The 26270-nt window shown below is 43.6% G+C and overlaps 1 protein-coding gene across 1 annotated transcript; it reads left to right on the top strand.

Annotated features, from left to right (window-relative positions):
• The first annotated feature begins 1853 nt into the window (after positions 1-1853).
• On the top strand, positions 1854-25415 carry RMDN3 (regulator of microtubule dynamics 3). The gene is made up of 13 exons (XM_036736362.1): positions 1854-2008; positions 2206-2399; positions 5080-5272; positions 5729-5872; positions 14217-14487; positions 15630-15732; positions 18459-18519; positions 20765-20840; positions 21015-21092; positions 21350-21448; positions 21683-21736; positions 24041-24121; positions 24561-25415. Exons 2-13 carry the CDS (start codon positions 2213-2215, stop codon positions 24612-24614), a joined length of 1401 nt encoding a protein of 466 aa, XP_036592257.1. The 5' UTR covers positions 1854-2008; positions 2206-2212; the 3' UTR covers positions 24615-25415.
• The last annotated feature ends 855 nt before the right edge of the window (positions 25416-26270 follow it).

The raw sequence follows: 26270 nt of genomic DNA, 5'->3' as shown, positions 1-26270 counted from the left end.
CCAAGCTCTGAAATCTCTCTCTCTCTCGTGCTAAGATTCCTGCTAACCTCTGGCCTCACAAAATATCACCCAGCTGTTAGGAACACAAATCTAAACTCATCTTTGAACAGTTCTGCATCAATAACTCTAGGTTGGATCAGGGCAAATCTATAGTCTGATGTTCCCCCTTTTACCCCAGCAGGGCATTTGCTGCCTGTATCAACTTTCTTCTGGTCCATAAACTTAAAAAAAATTTTTTTTTAAAATTTCTTCTTTTGTTCCTCTAGACTTGTGAGTCAGCCCTGGGACCTACTGAGTCGGGGTATTCAAGTTGTGCTTGCTGAGGCATCCAGGGTCAGGAGGAGCCAAGCACCATCCACCAGAGGTGTAAAAATTGCAACTGCCCTTGCCATTAGGAGACTTAAATGAGATCTCATAAGTAAAGCTTCATAGAGATGATGAAATTCCATTTCACCAAAAGCCCTGGGGAAGGGCAGGGGCAGGGGCTGGGGCAGACAGAAGGCCTGGGCTGAGGGCCAGCATTGAGATGCTTTAGGCATATCCTGCCCAGGGGAGGGAGCTGCTGAGGATAAGACGACTCAGGGTCACTGGGAGGCAAGTAGGTCAGAGTCAACTTTACTGCCCAACCCCTCTCCTCTTACTGAGACCATTCCAGGTCAGTTCCTGATCCATGTCCCACATTTATACCTGACATTTTCAAAGGTTTACAAAGGTTTTTTAATCCTATAAAGGTTTAAATCATAAAAGGCAAGTAGTACAAGTTTTATCACCCCTATTTTATAGGGGAAGAAAGTGAGGCTTAGAAATTAAGTGACCTTGCCCTTGGTCACTACGGCCTGGCTCTAGGATCTACGTCTTCTGACTCCAAGATCTGGGTGAGTTTGCCAGGTTTCTCAAGCATTAGCCAGAAAGAAAAAAGACTTTTGAGGAGGGACAGGGTAAAAAGGGAGAGAGCGAAACAGTAGATAAGTCTTTACACATAGAATTGATGTCTTGTTGATGCGAATACAAACAGTGCCCTAAGAGTTAAAAATAATATTAAGGGTTGACTTTTGAAGGCTCTAGTTTATTCTCTAACCTGAAGGCATCCTAAACTTCCCCTTGTCTTGAAGTATCATAAAACTTACTCCTTATCCTGGACCATAAAGTTTCTTGTCTCTGCTCCACCCCGCCCATCCTGGGTCATAAAATTTCCCCCCTCTCTCTTATCTTGTCTCTCCTATCCTGTCATCTTATTTTCCTCATCCTGTCCCTATTCTTTTAACCCCCATAAAACCTCTAAAATTACATCACCATTCTGAAATCTCTATATAAGCATATATACTATGAAATATATAGAAATGAAATGAAACAAATAGAGAAATAGATATAGAAGCTGTAGTCTCATTTAGCTTTCTTGCTAAGGAGGCCCATGATGCTTTTTCACATAAAATAAAAAGCTCCTATTGGCTAAAAGGGAAGGCCTAAGTGAATTTTTTCACATCTGAACCAGCTCTCTCAACTGGCACTTCAAAAATGTGCTTGCCTTCTCAATGGGGGAGGGAGGGACAGAATTTGGAAACTCAAAATGTAAAAAAAAAAAAAAAGAATGTTAAAAAGAAAAAAAAGCACTACCCAGAGAAAACCGAGCTCCATCCCCTGACACCCCTCCCTCCTTATTTCTCCTTCTTTCTGGTTCATTTCCTTCTTTTCTCTCCCTCCGCTCTTCCCTTTCCTTCCCTCCCGTCCCCCTCCCCCTCCTTTCCCTTCCCCTCCCTTCCCGTGCTCCTCTCATCCCCTCCCCACGAGGTTTCTCCACAGGTACCGCCCCCTGGAGGGAGTTGGGACGGGGCGTCTCGTCAAACGTCATCTCTGTGCGCCGTTGTTACCGCCGCGGCCGCCGCCGTCAGGTGGATGGGTAGATAGGTGGGGGAGCGTGGGGAAGGCGGCGAGTTGTTTCCGTGACTTCGTCCCCGCGGGACCTTGGCCGAGGGGTGACTGCAGCGGTGCTATGGTGTCTGGAGGCCGGGTAAGGGTCCGAGGGGCCCGGGAGAGGTGTGCGTCCGTTCTCTCCCGGGGCTCCCGGAGGATGGGCCGGGGTCGCTGCGGGGCGGACGCCCGGGAGACAGCGGGCTGGGCCGGGCTGCAGAGCCGGGGTGGGGGTTGGGGGTCCCGGGGCTGGGGGCAGCGGCCGGCCCCTCAACCCGCCTCGCCCTCTCCCTGTAGGTGCAGCATGTCTAGACCGGGGGTCCTGGGGGGCGCTCGCTCCGGGCTCGGGCTGGTGCTCGGGGCCGCCGCGGGCCTCGGGCTCCTCTGTGCCTTCTACATCCACCGGAGGAAACGGACCCAGAGCCATGGCGGGAACTGGAACGTGTCCAACCCCCTGGGCTACACCCGCACTCTGGAGCCTCACCGCCCGGGTAGGCGCGCCCCTTCCCATCCCGGGTACTGCCGAGGCTTCAACCCCCCCGGAGCGCTTGGCCTTAGGGAGCCGGTCAGTTGGACCACGTGCCCCACCTCCCACCTGTGATCAGGCTTGGCCGGCTGCTCCTAACCTCGGCCTGCTTGGGAGGAGTCATGAAAAACTTATTCCTTGACCCTAGAACAGAACTCAGCCTGCCTCTGCAGCTTTATTTTTTATTTTAATGCTCAAAAATTACTTATTTTAAACATTGTTTTAAAAAATTTTGAGTTCCGAATTCTCTCCCTTCCCACTCGTCCCTCACCCATTAAGAAGGCAAGAATTGTGGTATCAGTTATACATGTGAAATCATACAAAACATTGCCCTATTAGCCATGTTGCAAAAAAAGAAAAATAAAGGGAAAAAACTATAATCTGCATTCAGACCCCATCAGTTCTTTCTCTGGGGGTGGATTGTATTTTTCATCTTTCCGAAGCTAAAAACTAAAAAGTGGCCATAATTATTGAACTCGTATTTAAAATGATTTGCTGTTTATTGAGTTACTGGGGCCTGACAAATGAAGGAGGGGAGAAGTGATTCCCATTTTACAGGTATAAAAAGGAGGCCAGAAAAGGGAAAAGGTTGACACAGTCCTAAATACATGCTTATTGGTTTAGATTGATTAGAATATACTTGAAGTCACTCTGTCAGTAGCAAAGGTGGTGTCAGATGCTGGTCTTCTGATTTTTAATCCCGTCCTTAAAGCCATGCACAATTGCTGGCTTCTTGTTCAGGTGGAAAAGGGTGATGAAAGACTTTAACCTTTTATCTCCTTTTTCTCATAATCTTGGAAAAGTTGGAAGGTGTTGAAAAGATTGCATAGTTCTCACTGTTGGTTTTGGCAACAAGTGTTAAGGTGTTTCAAGGCCCAGATCGATGCCTTGTGGGTGTATATTACAGGAGAAAGGAAGCCCAGAAAAATGCAAAAGGAAAAGTGGGTTTTGTATGTATTAAAACAATCCTGATTAATTTATCAGAGAATGTTAGTGTTGGAAGAGACTTTGGAGATCTCCAATCTAACTTTCATTATAAATGAGGCTCTTGAGGCCCAGAGAGATTGTGACTTTCTTAGCCAGGTTAGTGGTGGAGCTGGTCCTAGACTGGTATTCAGTGGTCTTTCTATTACACAGTGCTACCTCTTTATTTACGGTGAATTAAAGCATTTTTTAAATAATTTATTCTCTTATTAATTCTGGCTCTAATCTCATTTTGAGGTTTGAAAGGTTGGTCCACTTGGCAGATGGAGAAACTGTATAATTAGGAAAGAACACTGGCCTTGGAGTTGGAGGATACCTGTGTTGAAATCCTAGATCACTAGCGGTTTCTACCTTGGCTTTTTTGATGAAGTGTAGATAATATTCTGCCCTGATTGACTTTGGTAAATGGAACACTGACATGTGAGTGTTAGAACTCTTCCCCCAAATTGCTTGCTTTCCATTGTCAGCAAATTCATTCCCTGTGGGTGACAGGCTTCCTTGTTGGAACCCAAAGGGCTGGGATGCTCTTCCCTCTGCTGGGGTTTGAGGGTATTACATTCCAAGTCAGAGGTTAATGCTGTTCACTTAGCAAAGCATCAGGGCAGATAAAATCCAAGTAGCCACTCTTCTTGATACTGGTTTAACAGAGTTAAGTTTTCAGAGCACCTCATATCACATTACTAGGGAAAATTGTCAGACCTTGTTAACAAAAGCAGGTCTGTTTTAGGTGGCTCAAGTGGGAAAAAGCATTAGAAGCTCTCATAGTCTTGCAATACATTTGGTGGCAGATGATCACAGGGTGGTAATCTTAGACTTAGCACAGGATTTTGGAACTCTCACAACAGCCTGTGGTTGACCATTGGGAGGGCTGTTTCTGGGCTGTGGTTTGGAAAACGGTGGCTGATAGCCAAGGTATCTTTGTTGCCCAACATTCCTGAGCATCGCTGAACATGTTGTGTAACCTATAAGCTTCCTGGATTGCTAGAAACACAGAGGGTTTATTTCCAGCTCTGTTGTGCCTGCCATACCGGTTTCTTTCCTGTTTTAGCATCTGGCATCTCAGCAGTCAGGGCAATACATTTACTCATCCAAGTGTGTTAAGTAGTTTGGAATTGGCATCGACCTCTTGTGTATTCCAAAAGTTAATTTGGTGGGGCTCTATGATAGTATCTTAACCCATAGGGTTGGCAAGGGATATCTTCAGTACATCTTTCAGTAGCTGCCACTTTTTTGTGGCTTGTTTTGCCTCTATCATGGTGAGAAGGAATAGGACTTTTGATTTTCTTGGCTTAGAAGTTTAGTTCTCATTATGTGAAGTAGTGGTGAGAATTTGTACCCTAAGGCATCCTCTTGCTAGTTTCACTACACTTTTAGCTATGAAAGTGAACCAGGGATGGTGTGATATTAGAGATGTGCAGGACAGGTTATTGGTACTCTGAGGAAATATTTTTCTCTTGCAAAGCACTTGTCAGATCGTCAAAGGACTTGATTCAAGCATGGATCTATGTCACTGCTATCAGGTAAAAGACAGTAGTTGGGCTCAGTCTGGCGAAGGCCAGTGATTTGTTGGAGCAGAGTTGTCTTACTTGGGCAAGAAAATGTGAAGGCCCCCTTGTCTCATTCTAGACTGCAAACTTTGTCTTTCATCTCTCATGCTTTAGTGATGCTCTTGCGGTCAGCACCAGGGGAGGCTGGTGATGCTGTGTCTGTTCCCAGCATCCCGAGGGAGAAGCAAGAGGAGGTGCTGGATCGCTTGGACTTTGTGTTGAGCAGCCTTACTGAGCTTCGGCAGGAGGTGGAAGAACTGAGAAATAGCCTTCGGGGTCTTGCTGGGGAGATTGTGGGTGAGGTCAAGTGAGTACTGGATTACTGACACTGGGTAGCTCCTGTAGCTTTTGTTGTCTGGGCTAGGCCATATTTCTTTGTTTCTCTCTCTCTCTTTCTCTTTCTTTCTTTCTCTCAAAGAACTTCTAATCCAGGATTGGGTGGCACTCATGGTTGGGCATTTGGGGCATTTTTTTTTATACCAGTTGAGCTATTCAGACTGAATCTCAAAAGGGCATTTAGCAAAAATCCCACTCTATCTACAAAGCTCTAGATGGCCCTCAGTAAACTTTGAGTCATTAGAATAGACCACTCTTGAGAAAAAGGGAGCTGTTGAACTCATTCTCTGACTAGCATGGGCTTTTGGGACAGACTGTCAGCATATATGGATTGTGTTCTTCTCTCTTTCTCCAAGAGTGGCAGTATAGGTATAATAAATGTGAGTTGGATCTAGTTTGACCCTCAGGGATGGGTCCTACTTTTCAGGTCTCAGATGGAAGAGAACCAAAGAGTGACTCGGAGGAGAAGGTATCCATTTAGCAGAGAAAGAAGAGACTCCACTGGCTCCAGCTCCATCTACTTCAGTGCAAACTCTGGAGCACCTGTGACCGAGGGAGAGAGCGAGGGAGGGTGAGTCATGTGCCCCTGGACAGAGTTAGGAGATCCCACAGTACCCTTGCTGTGGGCTGCCAGTGATTTTAGTCACAAACCAGGGTTTTAAGGGACCAAGTAAGAAAATAACAATTCTCAGGTTACTTTTTTGGGGGAAAAGTTTTATTGATGCTCTTTTTAAAACCTTGTTGTCAACTTCCCAGTGACTCCAATCCTCACTTTCCCTCTCATCAGAACCTCCTTTGTGACAAAAGGGCACAATTAGTTAAGCAAAACAAATCAATGCATTGGCCATTTCTGAAAGTATATCCTGGACCTTACTCTGGCACCCCTCTACCAAGAGGTGGCAGACATATTGGACATTGGATTGATCTGAAGTCTTTAAATGTTTTTTCTTTACATTGTTGTAGTCATGGTTTAAATTTTCTCCTAGTTCTTCTTTGTTCTGTTTCAGTTCACATACAGATCTTCACACATTTCTATGAATTCTTCATATTTCTAATTTCCTATGGGGCGATAATATTGCAGGTTACTTTTCGTAACACTGTATGTACATGCTTCCTTTTCAATGTCTGTAGAAACCTTCCCATAGAAGACTTTACTATGTTACCTTAACACTTTGTAGTGTTCAAATTTGACCTCAGACACTTATTAGCTGTGTTACCCTGGGCAAGTCATTTAACCCTATTTGCTCATCTGTAAAATGAACTGGAGAAGGAAATGGCAAATCATTGCAGTATCTTTGCCGAGAAAATCCCAAATGGGGTCATGAAAGTCGGACACAACTGAGCAACAAAAGTGACAGAAACGTACTCCTTTGGAATCTGGAGCAGTGGTACCTGTTCTTATGCTGAGCCAAAATATAGCCAATACAATGCATTGGGAAGTAGCAGAGTGGCTAACAGCTCTTCTCCTGACTCACTCAAGGCTTTAAAAAAAACAAAGGCAAACCACCATGTGGTTTGCGCAGCTAGGTGTCATAGTGGATAGAATAGAGCCTTGGAGTCAGAAAGACCTGAGTTCAGATCCTGCCTCAGACATTTACTGTGTGAACCAGGGCAAGCCTCATTTGTAACATGGGAATAATAGTGCCTACCTCACAGGGTTGTTGTGAGAATCAAATAAGACCTCATGTAAAGTGCTTTGCAAACCTTAAAGTGTTTTTAAACATTAAATTGATGAAGATGAGGATGATACAGATGCTTTAGTCCTAAAGGTCAGGCCCGAATTTTGTGTCATTCAAAACTTTAAAGGTTTTAAAATCTTACTTAGATGATGACGATGATGTGGACACTTCATTTGAAAGAACTAGGTCTGACTTTTCTGTCCTTAAAAACCTTAAATTGATGATGATGATAACGTAGACACTTTAGTTCCAAGGGCCAGGTCTGAATTTTTGTGTCCTCTTTTCTTTGTGGTTAATGGTAGAATCTGTCTTTGGCTCCCACCAGTTCTAGCCATCCCAGTGGCCTATGTTTAGTCTTGAGACTAATAGCCCCTTTTTCTTCTGTGGCTTTTAATGATCAATATTAAATTGTTAAGAATTTAACAGTAAACATCAGTACAAACAGTTATACTTGCTTACATTTAAATGAATTCTGATACATCGTAACATTTTAGTCACTTCAGAATTTTTTTGTCATTCCTTTACATTTAATATTTTTAAGATTTTTGAACTTAAATGCCAAGCAAAATAGGCATTTCCATATACGTAATAGAATAGAAAAAGAGGAATGCACATGAGGTTGTAAATCTCTTATGTACAGTTTGCTTTTCTTTTAAAATACATAGTAAATTCTACATGTAACTTTGAAAGCTGTCCTGTTTGTAATTCTTTCTGACCTGTTCTCTTCTATGTGTTAAAAAAAAAGTGCTTCAATGGCTCTTTTTCTTTCTTTTGGACTACCCTATACCTAAATTCTCTCTTTTTTTTTTCCAAGAAAGACAAAAGACAGCTCCTGGCTGCAAGGAGCTCACAATCTAATGAAATATATGTCTTATTCTACCCTTTGAGTCCCGCAGGTGGATAGCATACTCATTATCTATCCTTCGTCATCTTAGTTTGTCTTTGCATTGATTAGAGTGAGTCTTCAAGGTTGGGTTTTTTTTTCATTTACAGTGTCATCATTGTATGTATTGTTCTCTTGGTTCTGCTCACTTTTTTAAAAAATTAATTTTTACTTTCTCCAACTGAAAAGAAAAAAGTAAAACAAAACACTTGTAACAAGCACACACTTAAGCAGAACAGATTTCCCACACTGATCATATGCAAAAATAGGTTTCATTCTGAGCCTTTAGTTCTGTTAAGAATTGTGAAGTGTGCTTCATGATTGTTCTTCTAAAACCTTGATTGACCATTGCATTGGTCAGAATCCTTAACTGTTTTTTTCTAATTAAGTTTTATTTTCATGAAGTTCTGCCTTTTCTCTCTCCCACCCGACCCCTACTGAGAAAGTGAGAACTCGCTTCATCAAGCTAAGCAAATTCCTGTCTTGACCACATCCCAAAAAAAACCTGCCTCAATCTATTCCCAGTCTAGTTTCTTTGTAATATAGCACATGGATTATACCATCAGTCCTCTGAAATTGTGGTCGGCCATTGTGTTGAGCAGAGTTTCTAAGCCTTGCAAAGTTGTCTGTACAATATTGGTGTTGCTGTACATATCATTCTTCTAGTTCTTCTAACTTCGCTCTTAATCTTAGGCTTCTCTAAACCACCCCCTTTATCTCTCTCACAGCACACTATGTCACATTCATGTACCATGAGTCATTTAGCCATTCCTCAGTTGAAGGGCACCTCCTCGGTTGTCAAGTTCTTTGCCAACCAAAAAAAAGTTGCTAGAAATACTCTTGTATATATGGGTCCTCTTCCTCTATTTTTGCCCTTTGTGTGGCATAGACATAGTACTGTTATCTCTGGTTAACCTTTGGGATATATTTAAAGTGCTTACGGCTATTGATTGCTTGGATTTCTTCCTATGAAAACCACTTATTCATATCTCTTTACCATTTATATAGGAGAATGTCCCTTATTCTTATAATTTTGAGTCAGTTCCCTATATAGCTTTATTGGGGGAACTTCCAGAGATTTAGAAATTGTTGCAAAGATCTTTCAAAGTTGCTTTCTTTGCATTGTTGTTATTTATAGATTGTTGGTCTGCTATTTATAGATGATAGATGGTTCTGGTCACTTCTCCGCATCAGCTCATACAAATGTTCCAAGGTTTCTCTGAAATTATACCTTTTGTCTCTCTTATGACACAATAATATTCCATTATATTTATATAACATAATTTATTCACCCATTCCCCAATTGATGGACATGTCTTAGTTTCCAGTTATTTGCTACAACAAAAAGAGATACTATAAAAATTTTGTGACTATGGGTTTTCCTCTTTCCTTGATTTCTTTGAGGGTATAAACCTAGTAGTGGTATCATTGAGTTAAATAAAGGGCAAACACAGCTTATTGGCTGTGGGGGCATAAGTCAAGTTGTTTCCTGAAGTGGTTGTACCAATTCACAGCTCCACCGATGGTGCTTTAGTGTGCCTTTTTTTTTTTTTTTGCAGCTCCTCCAACAATTGTCACTTTATCTTTTTGTCAGTTTTGCCAATGTGATGATTTCCATTTGCTTTTCCTCTTAGACAGTTGTAGTTAGGTTTAATCTCTTCTTCTGGTTTTGCTTTCCATTATTAATGTCTTTTTCCATATTTCTTATACTTGTTGATCTTAATTACATTACAGATTATTTTATCTTTCTATTAAGGAAGGGGTTATGATGGAGGTAAAGTCAAGCCTTGTTTGAATGACAGACCAAGACAGGACCATAACAGCTGATTTGTTAACTCAGCTGATTTGTGGCCTTGCATTACTCAGCTGATTTGTGGTCTTGTATTCTACCACTGTCTTTATAATGTGAGTTTTTTTTTTTAATTTATTTTTATTTTTTTATTTTTGGAGGGGGAGAAGGCAGGGCAATTGGGGTCAAGTGACGTGCCCAAGGTCACACAGCTAGTGAATGTGTCAAGTGTTTGAGGTTGGATTTGAACTCAGGTCCTCCTGGCTTCAGGGACAGTTATCTACTCACTGTGCCACCTAGCTGCCCCCATTCTACCACTGTCTTACTGAGTTTTCTAAGCAACCACTGCGATTTTTAAGAATTGCAGGGAAAATCACTGTTAAGAAGGTTGGAACATCTTCCACAATTGAATCCCAAAGCTACTATCCATGAGGTTTCTTCCTTTAAGTTCTTATTCACTGCTACCAGAATTTCTAGAAACCTGCCCATTTACTTGACTTTTTCTGGGTCAAGGGTGGCAAACCCTACTGCCTTGAATTGAACTTCAGGGTTAAAATGCTTTGCCAAGAAATTAATGGGAAGAGTAAAATAAAAATTAAACAAAGCACTAGACTTTGGTCATTCTTACCCATGAACTTGCTTGACCCTATCGCTAGAATTGGTGGCTTCTTTAATCATTTCCTAGTTCCTCTCTTTGGAGCCTGTGTGGGTAAGGAGAGGGCTTGTGGGGAGTAAACCTCACCAGTCCCCTCTTGGAGAAAATAGGTAGTTGTGCTGGAGGCCACTGTTCTCTGAGGAGTATGAGACTTTTATCTAGGTCAAAAGAGACAACGGGAAAATGCCAGCTTGCTTTTGCCCCCTTTTGTGTCGTACGGATGTTAGTATTTGTGGTGATTTTTTTAAAAAGGCTAGCAGTCCATGTTTTTAGTTGCTTGGTGTGCTGTTGTCTTGGCAGACACCTGCTATTTTCTTTTATTGCCATGATTGACCAAGCTATACCTGTGACTGTGTCCTGAAGGTTTACAGAGGTGGCCCTACTTGCTCTGGTAGTTCATCTAGCACTTCTGGACCAGAAGATGCTCCGTGCTAGAAAACTCTTTTCTCCCCGGCACAGGCTATATTGTAGAAAGAGTTTTAGATTTAGAGTTGGAAGTTCTGGGTTTGAATTATGGCTCTGTTACTGTATAAATGTGAAGCTTTATTAACTTCATCATAGTATACAAATTCCATTATTGATTTTTGTTATGTCAGATCACATGTTTGACAGTAAAGACTTAAAAACCTCTGGTGGACAGAAGTAATGAATGGTTGTAATTTCTAAACTTTTCTTAGGGTACACAAATGCTTTGGTGTGAAAGGAGGCTTAATGGGAGTGGAGCTAGAATATTATGGGAGAGAAAATCCAGGGATAGAAATGAGAAGACAGGCTGTAGAATTGAGCCATTTGGGAATATGGTCAAAGGTTGTCTGTTCCAGGTGGGCAGAGTTAAGAGTATCCTGAGTGGCTATTGAAGAGCAAAGTCCTTTTCTTCCAGTATCACAAATGTTAGTGGAACAAAGTTTGATGATCAGAGGGCTAGCTCTAAGAAACATACTGTTATGAGTAATATGGAGCTGGAATGGCAGAGTCAGAGAGTCCATAATGTGTATTTTGCTGACAATTGGAACCATGCCAAGAGTTCAGAAAATGGAACTTCGAGCACCTAATGATGATTGTAAGAAGCTTTACAAATGGTTGCTTTTTCTAAAGTCAATAAAAGCCAGTGTCGTTTACAAATTAGAATTATAGGAAAGAGATGACCTAAAGCCAGGGACATATTTACAGTGACCTGTCCCTTGGTAGCTGTCCAGGTGAGTTAACTGGTGTACTCTGTGGTAGTAAATTTACCCCCAGGGAACAGATTGGCAGTAGTCCCTCTACTGAGGGAAGATGTGGCTCTCTTTGGAATTAGTTTGAATTGTCAGCAAGATGGCTGACCCTTTGGCTTATGGAATAAATTGGTCATTTGAAGCCATGTGGTTTAATTTTTGGCTCGATATCCAGGTCAGTGGTCAGGGAGTGCTTCCACCACAGTAAGTGCACTCAGGCAGAAAGGGAGACTCTGATGAGCAATTTCTTTCTTTGGACAGACCACAAACTTATGAATGACTCTGAATGATGAGAGCCAAGGAAAGATCGTGCTTTAGATGTTACAAATAATTTTTCCTGTAAGGGAATTGAGAGGATTTATTTGGATTGTCTTGGTTCTAATCCTTCAAAATGCTGAACTCTTTCATGGGTTCCAGGAATGAACAGTAAGATATGAGAGAGGTAGGCTTCCCGGTGGTGGACAGTAAATTCACATTCATGGGCACTGCCAAACAGCTTAACGCCTTCTGTCTGTTGAAATTGTACTCTCTCTTCAGGGTTCAGCTCAAAGTTTTCACCCTTTCCACAAAGTCTTCCCAGATCATTCCAGTCTACAGTGCTCTCCCACCTTTTAAACTGTTCTTGTGACACTAGCCACATACTGGTTTGTTTAGTTATTTCTATATTTATGTTTCTCTATTAGACTGAAAGTTTCTTGAGGGTGGAGACCGTGTCTTAGTCATCTATCATTCACAGGGCTACATAACATCCAGCACATAGTAGATTCTTAGTAATTATCTGTTAAATGAACTCTTTTCTGTTCTTCAGCCTCCAGAACATGAATTTTAGGAGTTTTCATAATCAAGAAAGCAAATTGTAGAGACAGGGCACTGTGCCCAGAAAGAATTTTAATTTTCACACCTCTGATGTGACCAGACACTCCAGATTAAGCTGCTTTGTCCCAAAGAAGGTTCCTTTATTTCCCAGGTAGTCACAGAAGTCTGAAGGAGATGGCAGAGATAGGACAGAGTGAAGGAAGGCCTATTAAATATTCAATCAAGGGCTAAGTGGTATCGTAAAGGACTTAGAGGATGCTGAGGGAGTAGTAAGAGACAATGACAGTGGTTGTTGTTGTTCCGAGAACACCAGTACTGTTCATGGTCTGTGGTTCCCTATGGAGATTGGTATCACCTCTTTGCTGTCCAACAAAACTCTGTAAAAATCTCTTTTCAAAACCTTAGTATTTCTGATGAAAGAAATGGGCTATAGATTTTTTGAACTGCTTTTACTCATATGTAAACCCAGGCTCGTCTGTGTTCTCAATTCTAGTCTTGAAAGGAACTGAATATTCTTAGGTCTCTGGCATTGTTAGGACCTTAAGGCCTCTCTTGACCTCTTGTTTTCCTGAATTCTTGTTTTCCTTGGATAGTCTGTGTCCCAGGAGCCTGTGTTTTCAAAGCAAGCAGGGGCCGTAATACGTTGTAGCATTTTGTGACTTCCTGAATTTGAAAAAGTCAGCTCCTGGGTCAAAGTTGTTGAGATTCTGTTAATGGCTATGACTCCATTCCCCAGCACATGGGAAAACATGAATTTATGTGCATCAGCTGGGTGGAGCCATCTTGTCATTGAGATTTGGGATCCCTGAGCTAAGCAGAAAGTATATTGTCTTAGTGACTAGAATCCGGGGCTCAATGGACTTAGCTTATGGGGTGACAACTATGGAAACAGGTGAATAAACTATGCTTCTGGGAGGGATTTCACAGAGTAATAGCTAGTAGCCTTTATGTAGTGCTTTCTATTATATTTATGTAGCTACTTGCCTCCACAGGGAGAGGACTGGTGTATTTTCTCCTGGGCATTTACTCAACTGTTCCCTTTTCTACCAAGGTGTTAATTTTAGAGGCATATCTGCCTCCGATCTGCTGGATAAGGTGTGAGAGTGTCAAGACCTGTCATTTCTACATCTCAAATGCTCCTGCTCCTCTCCTCTGATGCTGCCACCACCCTGGTGCAGACCTTCATCATCTCATGACGGGGCTACTGCTTTGCCTCAAGTCTTTTCCTCCTCCAGTCCATCTTCCACTCAGCTGTCAGACTGATCTTCCTAAAGTGTGGCTCTCACCGTGTCAGCCCACTGTTCCATTAACTGCAGTGGCTTCCAGGATTTAAAGCCCTTCCTAACCTGACCCTTTCCTGCCTTTTCAGTCTTCTCACGCCATATTCTTCTCCAAATATTCTGCAGTCCAATGACATTGGCCTCCTTGTTGCATGCACATGACATTCCAGTATCCCAACACTGGCCTTTTTATTGTCTGTCCCCCATGCCTAGAACTCTCTTCCTCCTCCTCCCCGCTTCCTGGCTTTCTTCAGGTCTCAGCTAAAGTGCTGCCTTTTGCAGGAAGCCTTTCCCAGCCCTCCTTAATCTTCATGCCTTCCCTCTGAAAATAGCCCTAGTTTATCTGGTATATATATTGTTTGCATGTTGTCTCTCCCATGAGACTGTAAGCTCCTTCAGAAAACAGACTTTTTCCCCTGTGCTTGGCACAGTGCCTGGCACACAGTGGGCACTTAAGTGCTTATTGACCATCTCGGGTGGTCTTAGACATGGGTGCATTGGTTACCCCTTTTGGTTGGGGGAGAATCAGTGGGCCACCATTTCTGTGGGACCCAGGGCATCTGTCTGAGGGATGTTGTCCAATGTCCTTTCTGCCCAAGGTATACAACAGCCAATGCAGAGTCTGACTATGATTGGGAGACAGAAAAGGAAAGTGAGGAGGATGAAGATGAAGTAAGCTGTGAAACGGTGAAAACAGGACGAAGGGACTCCCAGGACCTGACCAGCGAAGGGGATTCTGTCCTGTTGCCAGTGGACTCTGCAGGGGGAGAGGAGCTGCTCCTGCTGCTGCGGCAGGCGGACGAGCTGCATCAGGGTGACAAGCAAAGCAAACAGGAGGGTTTCCAGCGGCTCCTCAACAACAAGCTGGCGGTAATGCTCCCCTCCCCACCCTTGCTGCTGTCCCAGAGTGAGCAGGGGCATCCGGGCACGACTAGTTCACGAGGGGACTGTGGCTTGTGGCAAGTGTTGCCAGGCCTGCTCTTGAAGCAGTGTCCCCCACATCACGTGTGAGGCACAATAGAAAACCCACCTCCAAGTAGGCTGAGCTTCTTTCTGTGCTTGACCTTGGGATGGGGGTAGAGGAGGTGGGGACACACATGAGACTGATGTTCCCTTCTCCCAGAGCTGGCCTGTCCCTTTTCTCCTTAGTCTTCTGAAAGAAGAGAGGATTCTCACATCTTTGAGTCTGGCAAATACTTGCTGCCTAAGGAAACAACTCTATTAAAAAAACCCAAAAACTGAAAATGGAGAAAAGAGGAAAAATAAGTGAAAAGTTTCTGCCATTCAGTGGGTGGAGAAAATTATAAAAGAACTTGGCCTGCTTCTTTTGCCTTTAGTTCTTCTGCTCCATCCTGTTTGCTCACCTGGAGCCCAAGCTTCAGCCTGAAGGAGCACTGAAATAAGAGCTAGAAAGGGCATTCTGAGTCATTCTTTCCACGTATTGAGAGAAGAGTGACGAGACCAAAACCCTTCAAAAGAAAACCAGGACAAAATTCCAACCTGGTGCAGCCCTTCTTAAGTTATGCCTGACGTGATCTATGTTTCCCTGTCCTGACTTAGGACTGGACCTCTGTAGGCTGCTCCCCACCCTCATTTCCCATCTCCCCATGTATATTGTCTAGGTTTTTGGACAGCATGCAGCCTTGCAAATTTGGAAAGAGGGAGCTTCTGCTTTGGGCTGGGGAAGCGGGGAGTCGAATAGACAGTTTGAGATCTGACTTTGGGGAGTGTTAATAAAATGTTTAGCTAAAGGCTTCCTCCATTTATTCGTAGCGATCGGGAGGAAGTGACCTCATCCTAGGGTACTACATACATCCCATTAAGTAGTATCTTCACCATTCACTTGTTGAGGATTGTCCCATTGGGTAAGGGTTGTCGTGATACAGGCTTGGGAGCTCTGTGGCCTCCTTGCTCACCTCAGCATAAGTGTCTCACAGTGGCTAGAGCAGGGGATCCTTGATACCCCAGATGGAGGGTGAGAACTGCTTTCAACTCCTTTGTTCCATCCACAGTATGGAAGTCGACAAGACTTTCTGTGGCGCCTGGCCCGGGCCTACAGTGACATGTGCGACCTCTCTGAGGGGATGAATGAGAAAAAGTCATACGCCCAAAGTGGTGAGCACTCACAGGGGAAAGAAGGGTGGCCTTGAATGGTGGCTCTAGAGCTGTCAGAATCTTCTAGTCTAATGCTCATAAAGCCCATAGAAGTTGTCATTGCCCAGGGTCACAGAGATAGAGAAGGTAGCCTAGCCAAAATTTGGTCCAGGTCTTCTGATCCCAAATCCAGTGTGCTTTCTGTTAGAATACACTGGCCTAAAGGACTGAACCAGCAAGTATACGCATGGCACAGCATGGTTGGCATTCAGAGGGGCTCTTGGCATCCTGGGGCAATGCTAGACTGGGAAGGAGTTGTCTTGGCTACTGGCCTGAGGCAGATCACTACCACTGAAGACCCTGGCTTCTCCACCTGAGATGTAGGCAGAGGGAGACCTGCTTATCCCTACTTCATGGTGATTAGAGAGTAGGTATCTTCAGGACCTGGACATGGTACCCATGGGGTAGACATTTCCAGAATATGATTTTAGAATCAAATTTAGCTCACCTCTGATCATAGGCTTAGAGCTAGAATGGTCCTCATTCAGCCCCTCATTTTACAGATGAAGAAACTACAACAGAAGCTGCAGAGCTAGCCTCTGAATCCCCCCATGTCACTGCCTGTTCTATCCCTATATGTCTCTTATTGAATCCCTTCCTGGTCTTTAAATTCCACCTAAATGGAATTTAAACATGTTCCAGTGTTACTCTTCTAATGAAACCTTCCCTGATTCCTCCCACCCCAACTGTGCCTTGTACTTTTTATATCTCTCCTCCCCACTGATCCATGTGACCCAAGATAAATCACTCACTTTAGGTTTCTGGTATGTATAATATGTCTCTTATAGTTATCTGATATGTGCTGTTATCTCTCTCTAATGGACTATAACCTCCATGATGATGGGACCAACCCTTATCTAAACTGTATTTGGTCAGTACCCAAAGTGTTTAATAAGTATTTGTTTTGAATTAACTTATAGTTTATAAAATGCTCTCCTCACAACCTCATGAGCTACAGTGGTTAGTGCAAGTATCATCCCATTTTGGGACAGCTAGGTGGCTCAGTGAGTAGAGCACCGGCCCTGGAGTCAGGAGGACCCGAGTTCAAATCTGGCTTCAGACACTTGACACACTTACTAGCTGTGTGACCTTGGGCAAGTTGCTTAACCCCAATTGCCCTGCCTTCCCCCCTGCAAAAAAATAAAACTAAATATTGTCTCATTTTTACAGAGGAGGTAGTGACTCCTAGTCATCCCTAAAAACTATTTTGGTCTCCTGGTGAAGGTGCTATGGGATCACAGATTTAGAGCTTTAAAGGGACCTTAGAGGCCATCAAGTCCAACCCCTCATAGACAGGGAAACTGAGGCTGAGGACAGTTCAGTGACTTGCCCAGTGTTACACAATTAGTAAGTGTCTGAAGCAGGATTTGAACTTGGGTCTTCCTGATTCCCAGTCCAGCACTATCCACTGTGCTGCCTTGATGCCTCAATCCTGGAACTAGTAGACTTGCCACAAGCACTGGAATTTATGGGTAGAAGCTATAGGAAGATTTTTGGCTTAATATAAAGAAAAATATTCTAGCAGTTATACTTGTCCCAAAGAACTGGTTGCCTTAAACGATAGTGAATTCATTTCTCTTGCCATGCATGGGGCAGGGGTGGGGATGAGAAGGCCTGGGTCTTCAAGTGAAGGCCAGATGACTGCTGCTGGGGATGTTCTGGAGGACTCATATTTAGTGTGGATTAGGGGCCCCTTCACCTATTTCAGTCCAGAAGGTCTGTGACTCTGCTGCTGGCCCAGTGTTCCTGTGATCCATCCATCAAGTCTTATCACAAAAACCTTTGTCCTTAGGAGCAGGGAGTGCTTCCACATGGAGAATCAGGGTTCTGGGTTACTCCTTGTGGGGTGATCACTTTCAAAGCCAGCCATTTGTGAGGTTGCTCTAAATCCTGGGCTTAAAAGGAACCTGAAACAGGTCACACCGTTAAGTTATCTTGCCCTGAGAATAGACCTCTGCTTGTATAATAGGAAGAAAATGGCTTTTTGGTGTCTGTCTTTGATAATTTAAGTCTTTCTAGGGCCTTAGCATCAACATTTTGAACATGAATTCTTCTTGAATGGTAGTTTAAATAGTATAGGGAGGCTGGGCTGAATTTATACTGCCCTCAGATAAAAAAAACAAACCCTGAAAATTGGGATTAAAGTTTTATAAAAAGTTAAAAAAATACTTTGCTTCTTTCTCTTCTTGAAGAGACTTTCTATTGACAAATCCCAATTTTACCTACCTGAGGGTTCTAATTAACCAGTGTACTTAATTTTTTGGTTTCAGAAACAATCCCAACACCTCTCACTATTTAAAAATCATTGGGATTTATCTCCCCTTTTAATTCTAATAATAGCCAACATACATAGGGCATTAAAAGTTTGCCCAGCACTTCACAGGCATTTTCTCAATGGAGTCTCTTGAGGAGGAGAGGAGTTGGGACTATGGATAAGTGTTAGGGGTGTCGGGAGCAGCCTGAGGGGTACAGAGGATGTCTTAATGACTTTTTGGGGGCGGTAAGCAATGTATACGTGATCTGCCACTTCTAAACTGGCTCCCACTGAGTATTGAACAGTGAGGAGTACAGCAGGCATCTTTCCCTTCCCTGTTTTGTTTTTTTTTTAAAGATCCTTGTGGGCTTTGGGTAGGAAAGAATCCTCTAGAATATATTGCTGACTTCTGGCACTGTCTTTTCTCTTTTAGGAAAAGAAGAAGCGGAGGCTGCCCTGGAGAAGGGGGATGAGAGTGCCGAGTCTCACCAGTGGTAAATGGCGTCCTGTGGGCTCTGGGGGGAAAGAGCCAGCCGTGGGTACAGGAGGTGGTTTATTTAGGGCCTTGGCTCACAACCGGAAGCATTTTGGGACTCGTATTTTTTGCCTTGGCAATGAGCAGAGTCACCTCTGCCGTAGGTTTTTAGGAGAGCTCTGGTTTGGATTCCTTTTTGGCCCCTTGTAAAACCAGAAGGATCTGCTTTTTTGGAGCAAAGGCTGTGCAGGACAGCACCTAGATTTTGTGTGCACGTGTTGGATGGTTTTGACTGAAGCAGCCCTGGATATGAGGTAGAGAAACTCAACATAGTAAATGAGGTTCCGAGAAATGAGTTGTTTCGGGGTTGGTAGGGTGGAGGGTGGGTTGAGGAAGGCAGGGAAAATGTGCCTGATGTCTAAACCTGTTTGGCTAAGCTACAGTGAGACACCTTGATTCTAGTGTGCAGTCCTGACTGATGGACTTCAGCTTTCGCTTAGCTTGGGTGGGGAAATCTGTCCACAAACTTTGTACGCAGTGTACAGAACTGCCAGGTCTGGTTAGTGAGATAGATTCTTCTGTTGGCGTTAAAAAAAAAAATCAACCCCGTTTATGACCTCATGAGTCAAAGTCTTGGTAGCTGTCCTGGGGCAGAGCTTAGTCAGAAATTCACTGTCCTGGAAGTCCTGAATTTCAGTGAAAATATTGCTATCTTATGTTTTTGTTTCTTGCTTTTCCTGCCATCCCTTTGGCTACCTACGTATCTGGCAAGTGGGACAGAGGAGGACAGGGTTTTATGCTCCTGGAGAGCATCATATCCATCTGCTCTGGTTCTCAGTCACCAGGCCCTTTGGCCTGCCTGCCCTTTTTTTTACAAGGAGATCAGGTTTGCAGGGCCCAACTGCTCCCAGGAAGTTCTGGTAATAGTAAATACTTATTAGTATTTCTGATCTGGTCAAACTGACCCTCTGTGTGTGGGTCCTCACATGTAAATACTCTATCCCGCATCCTTCATGCCTGGAATGCACTTAGCCTTATAGCTGCCTCCGGGAAGTCCAAGTTTCCTTCTAAGCTCAGTTCAGGTGCCAGCTTCAAATAAGATCTTTCTCAATCCTTTCCGTGCCCTATGATGGAACTTGTCTTAAGATCTTGTCCCTTTACCCAAATTTCTATGACATTTTTGGCTGTTCCCTCCTTGAGTAGTTTCTGAGACCCACATTTGGACTGGCTCTAACTTGAGACCCTGCTAACAATCGTAAATATTTCTTAGAAATTCTATCCAGCCATCCAGCCATTTATCTATCTGTGTCGTCTATAGCCACATAATATACACATCTTCAGTATACACATGTATGTACATATGGGCGTATGTGTGTGTGTATCTAAAAAGTCTTGGTGTGGCATTAAGCTTAGCATTTTATGTTAAATTTACCACCATCCATAGTAGTGCCAGTACTGCCCTGCTTATCTGTGTCGCTTTCTGAACTTAATTCCATCTTGTGTGTATTTTTAAAAAATTGTTTTATGAAAGCTCTTTTGTTTCATTTTTCTCTATCACTATTACTATCCCTGGCTTTGATGCCTTTCCTTGTGAAAAATATGCATAGTCCTGTCAAAACAAAGTTGCGTTGAATTGGTCATATCTGAAGATGTACGTCTCACTCTGCACCTGCAGTTGTCACCTCTGATCACTGTCTCAATTAGAGTTGTTACATCGATAGGACCTGTCAAGTCTGTCAAAGTCTTTTCTTGGCCCTCCTGGTTCTGCCTCCTTCACTCCAGGTTTCTTAGAAACTCTGCCTTTAATTTCTTATGGCAAAATGATATTCCACTAATGTCCATATTATATAGTGTTTTTCAGCCATTCCTCAATTGATGGCATCTGCCTTGTTTCTAATTCTCTGCTACAACAGAAAATGCTTCTGTAATTATTTTTGTACATATGGGTCCTTTCTCTTTGTCTCAGGCCCTTCAGGGTTTGTATCAACTAGTGGTAACCACTGAATCAAAAGGTATATACAGTTGAGTGACTTTCTGAGTCAGTCCTTGCTTTTCACCAACATTCTCTTCCATTCTTCTGCCCTGGAGAGATGGAAGCTAAGGGCAGAGTATATGATAGCACAAATTGCAACAGAGAAAGGTGCTGTGGAGGCCCTTGGAGAGCAGTGGAACGGTAGGTTGGGCATAGAGAAATGCCCTGGGCCTCTTGCATGGAGATGTTGCCTTTTGATAGACTTGGTCGTCAGATTCTGCCTCTTTGCTAGGTATGCAGTACTGTGTGGTCAGCTGGCTGAGCATGAAGGCATCCAGAGGCGCATCCAGAGCGGCTATATCTTCAAGGTGAGAAATAACCTCTTTGTAAAATCAGACCCCAGTGAGGCAGTGGCTGCCTCCCCAGCTCTTCATACCTTTACCCTGTCTTCTCAGAGCGGCACTCTTACTCCGTGGTGTTCCCCCAGCTTCCTGGGTTTGGCCCTTCAGATCTGATTTGTAACTGCTTTTCCTCCTCCCCAGGATCATATAGACAGAGCTATTGCCCTCCAGCCAGACAACCCCAAGTCTCACTTCCTCCATGGAAGATGGTGTTACCAGGTGAGCCCCTTCCTAGGGCCTTCAGTCACCTTAGGAGGCCATAACCTGGGCCAGTCAAGTTGGATTTTTTTTTTTTTTTGAAGAACTCATGAGTCTATAGAATGGCAGTAAATACCGAATGAATGAAAAGGCACTGATAATGCACTGAACATAATCATCACAAGAGGTTATGTGTGCATGTCTCAGGTTGCAGTGGGGTGAGTTCTGACCATCCTCTCCCTGCCCAACTTAATTATAATTTGTGGTTTTGGTGGCAGGTGTCTCATCTGACTTGGCTAGAGAAGAAGACAGCTGGAGCCTTGTTCGAGAGCCCTCCCAGTGCCACTGTCCAAGATGCTCTGCAAAGCTTTCTGAAGGTATCAGGAGAGGAGAGGAGGACAGAGGGCGGGAACAAGAAAGCTGTCAGGGGGTGTGCAAGATTCCACCCCAGTGTGGGAAACACATGGCCTCGTTCTGATCTGGGGGGGTTGGGAGGGGACTCAAAGGCTTCCTCATTGATGTCAGGGGCTTGTAATGGAGGTTTGGCTTGAGGGTGTCTTCTGGAGGGCTAGATTGACCCTGTTATTGACCCGATTGTCTCCTTTCTTAAGGTAGAAGAACTAAGTCCAGGTTTTTCCAAAGCTGGACGTGTGTACATCTCCAAGGTAACAGAATGACCTAAAAATATGTTTGCTGCCTTTTGTCTTCACGTGACACTAATTTTCAGAGAGCCTTTCCTTAGTATTAGAAGCAGTTCAACACGACACCCCTGTCCTAACAGGAGCTCCCCTCTGCCATTAGGAGGTCAGTAGGTTTCATTTTTGCTTCTCCAGGACCATCAGTCATTTACTCAGAGCTTAGCTTCCTGTGAGGAATCTCTTCATTGCACTGTTGTCGTCTATGTGTTGTTTGGTTCTGCTTATTTTACAGTATCTGTTCTTAATCAGTCTTTCTATTCCCCAAATTTCTTGTCATATTTTGTACCATACAGTAATCTTTTACTAGATTTCATTCATAGATTTCAACATTATCTGGCCCCAAAGGACTAGCAATTCCAATAGTCCTCATTTCATTTTTGACTAAGGCAGTTAACCTGCCTTACTTGGCTAAGGTCCAGTGGTTCCCTTTTACCTCTAAGACCAAATAAAAACTCTTTGGTTTGGCATTTAGGGCATACCACCTGGCCCCTTTCCTGCCTTGTCAGTCACACACATTTCTCCTCTTAATGCACACTGTGATCCACGTTCAGCCAAGCCCTTTTATGTACATACCTCCTTCCATCTCCTACTCCTTCCTTGCCTCTGCTCTTTAGAATCTCTGGTTTCCTTTAGGACTCAGCTTAAGTGCTGCTTCCTACATAAAGTTTTTCGATTCTTGTCCACACTAACCCCCTAGCTGCTAGTGCTCCCCCTCCTCAAACTACCTTGTATTCATTCGTTTGTGTGATCATGTTTCCTCTGGTAAAATGTAAGCTTACTAAAGACAGGGACTGTTTGATTTTTCAGCACTTAGTGCCTGGAACACAGGAGGGCTTATTGGTTAATGGATTAGGTGACAGAGTTGGAAATCCAACCCAAGTCCTTAAGTCCCAAGTGCCTCCAAAGCTAGAACTCTATTTGCTGCATTACGCTTAAGGATTAGCAAGGTGGAGAAGATGAGGCCAGAGCAGGATCTGTGCACAGGGAAGGGGGCTTGGGTTAGAAGTTTCAGGGAGAACAAGAAGCAAATTCCAGAGCGAGGTAATGGAAGACAGACATGGAAGGACAAAAGGTTATGGTCAGTCTTAGCAAAATGTTATATTACTGAAAATCCTAGTACATAAAGGTTCTCAATTTTTATGTTCCAGCTTTGGTTTTTAGCCATTCCCCCACTGATAAACACCTACTTTGTTTCTCTCTCTCTTTTTTTTTTTTGGGCAGGGCAATTGGGGTTAAGTGACTTGCCCAAGGTCACACAGCTAGTACGTGTCAAGTGTCTGAGGCCGGATTTGAACTCAGGTCCTCCTGACTCCAGGGCTGGTTTCTCTTTTTTTGCTACCACCACTAGTACTGCTATGAATATTTTCACGCACATTAGACCTTTGGTTTCTGTCTTTGACCAGTATGTGCCCATGGGTCCCATTGCTGGGTCAAAGGGTAGGTACAGTTTGGTAACCATGCATCTGAATCACCCGCCCATCATATATATGTGGCAGGAAGTGACTCTGAGGAGTGCAGCAACTGTTTGAAGGAGAGTTAACAAGACAGCCTTGATTCTCCAGCATCACTCTACTTTTCTTATGCACTTAATACCAAATAAGATCAAACTATATGAACAGCACTTTGCAAACCTTCAAGTTTCAAATAAAGGCTATTATTAGTGATGATAATAACAATGATATCCTCGAATTTAGAATTCAAAAGTTAAAAAATTATTGTTAAATTTTTTGCATGTATTTGGAAAATGTTTAATGAAATAAATAAAAAATTGAAAAATAGTATCTTCCATTTTGTAGTATAGCAGGATATGTATAAGATTTACCTCCACCCGCACACCACGCCCCCCCAGTCATCATCTCTGAGGCTACATAGGACTGTCTTATCTTCTCCCTTATCACTTAGTGTAGTGTTCTGCACATACTTAATGAACATGTTAAACTGAACCTTCAGCTTGAATCCGTGGCATATGCCCTCTGCCTGCCCTTTTCTCTACTTCCTATTCAAGGCTCCTGGTATCTGTTAATGAGGGCAGCTGGATGGCACAGTGTTCAGAACGGCAGGCCTGGAATCAGGAAGACTCATCTTCTTGAGTTCGAATCAGGCCTCAGACACTTACTAGCCATGTGATCTTGGGCAAACCACTTAACCTGTTTGTAAAATGAGCTGGAGAAGGAAACGGCAAACCACTTCAGTATCTCTGCCAAGAAAACCCCAAATGGGGTCATAAAGACATGATTCCTTTAATGACGGTCACTACGGTCTTCTTTCTAGTGCTACAAGGAGCTAGGGAACAATTCTGAAGCTGGGCACTGGATGAAGTTGGCCCTGGACCTGCCAGATGTCACTAATGAGGTAGCTATCCATGTCTTTCCTTTTTCTGGTATCTCACAGCTCTCTTCGTTCTAGTCCCTTCTTCACCCAACGTTCCTCATGTCTCATGAGCTTTGTCTGTTTAGACTGGGACTGGGAAACTGTCCTGAACTTTCAGGAACACTGATGTCAGGCCTAGCTTACTCTCCTGGCTTCTGACCTTAGCACCTTATTGGCCTGATGTTAGGACTCAAACAAATCTGTTCCTTTTCAATGCCTAGAAATTCAGCACCTTCCATTAGCATATGGGGAAGATAACCTGTTAAAATGTGTTCTTCATTCTTAGGCTGAGCAATGATGAGTGCTAAGAAGTCCTGAAAACATGGTTTGGGGGAGGTAGGGATGGGACAAGCCTCTAGTCAGTCTCATTCTGTTCCTCTCCCCTTCAGCCCTTTCTTTTTCTCCCTCCCGTTCATCCTAGGATGTCATCTGCCACAAGGACCTGGAGGAGCTGAGAGTAGCATTGGAAGAATAAGCACATTCCTTGGCCTTCATCACCAGAAGGGCAACACCACATACAGTAGCAGGAGAGAGGGAGTCCCCTCTTGTACCCCCTGCTTAGACAAAACTCTTCCTTGGGGTGGAGGCTGAGCAACGTTGAGGCTGGGAAGGGCTGGTTGCTGGGAATCCTGTCGTGAGCTGCAACCTCACCAAGTCTGTGTTTGCCCACTGCCCTGCCATGGTTCTTCCACTTCCAGCTTTCACTCTACTCTGAAACCAGAAAGCGAAAGGGGTGATGACTTTTCATCAGGTCAGAGCTTCTGGTTTCATGTGCTTTTTTTTTTTATTAAAAAAACTATAAATTCTTTGGTTGAGGCTGTGGTGGCAAAAGGAAGTGTCTGTGACTATAACTACAGGCCTGCTCAGGGCAGTGGCACTGAAAACCATCTGCTAGCTGGGGCAGCGGAAGGATGGTAGCACTACTTTTTAGCTGGTGGGGAGGTAAATGCACTTTATAAAGCCCTGGGAACAAAGTAAAGAATTCTCCCTTTTCATCCTTTTCACTGACCAATCCCAACTTCGTTGTAAATACCCCTAGGATCCCACCCTGTTTGATCAGGGTAGGAGGAAGGGGTATGAGAAGACTAGACATCACCTTCATCTTGCCCCTAACCTGGGCTCAGGTCATATCTTCCCTGCCTGGGCCTTGACACCTTTTAAAAAGTGAGACATTATCTTGTTTAGGGTACTAATAAAGCTATGCTATTTATAGCTGCCTGGTCTGTATTGTGGTACAAAACTGAAATAAATCAGCTCAAGTGGCAGTGAGATCAAAGTCCTCCTGTCATTGTCTTTTTTCCCCATGTGCTCTGTAGACAGCTCAGTCTTTCCTGTAGTCACTGAATGGGTACACTTCTCCCTTGGTACACCATTAAGGTTGTCTGATGTAAGATATCGGGGCAAAGATTATTTGCAGACGGCAGGAAGTGAGGAATCAGTTTCTGTTGACTTCAGTTCAGTCCCTGGAGTAGTTTGTCCCTTTCCTCTGACACATAATCATGGGCCTTGGACATCTTCAATTCTCATGCCTAGTTGGCATTTCTAAGTTCATTCTCCCTTGGGCACATGCAGCATTAGATAAGTAAGGTCAAGGCGTCAACATGAAGTAAAAGAGACATCTGAGCCTTCTTCAGAATAAGCCAGAGCTCTGACAAGAATGTTGTGGCTTCAACCTTGATGAGAAATGCTGGGTGTGTGTGAGAAGGCACCTATCTAGATGCAGTTTCAGCTGTTTATGAAGGGACAATGTCCTGGCCTTGACTCAGTTTTTCTGAATAGTCATGGGCAATCCCAGAGCACATTTGTCAAAGGAACCTGAGCACAAGCAGAGTCCCTTTCCATTATGCTGTACAACCCCTGGTTGAGGGAGAGGGGAAGCACTGGGCTTTTGTCAGAAAAGCTGAAAATGCATTAAGATGGTGCTCTTTACTAGCTGTAGGACCTCAGATGGGATCACCACCTTGCTAAGCTTCACTTTTATCTTTAAGATGGGAATATCTGTCTTACCTCTTTCACGGGATCCTTTTAGCAGCACGATCTGGTCATATCAGGAAAAACTAGATTCAGACTTAACTCCTATGTACAAGCACATGTCTTTCTGTAGACCATGACTCAGTGAGGAGATATGCAT

Source organism: Trichosurus vulpecula, chromosome 8 (genome assembly GCF_011100635.1).
Source record: "Trichosurus vulpecula isolate mTriVul1 chromosome 8, mTriVul1.pri, whole genome shotgun sequence".
Classification (NCBI taxonomy): domain Eukaryota; kingdom Metazoa; phylum Chordata; class Mammalia; order Diprotodontia; family Phalangeridae; genus Trichosurus; species Trichosurus vulpecula.
Note: the sequence above shows the minus strand (reverse complement) of the source record. Positions and strands in the feature narration are given on the sequence as shown.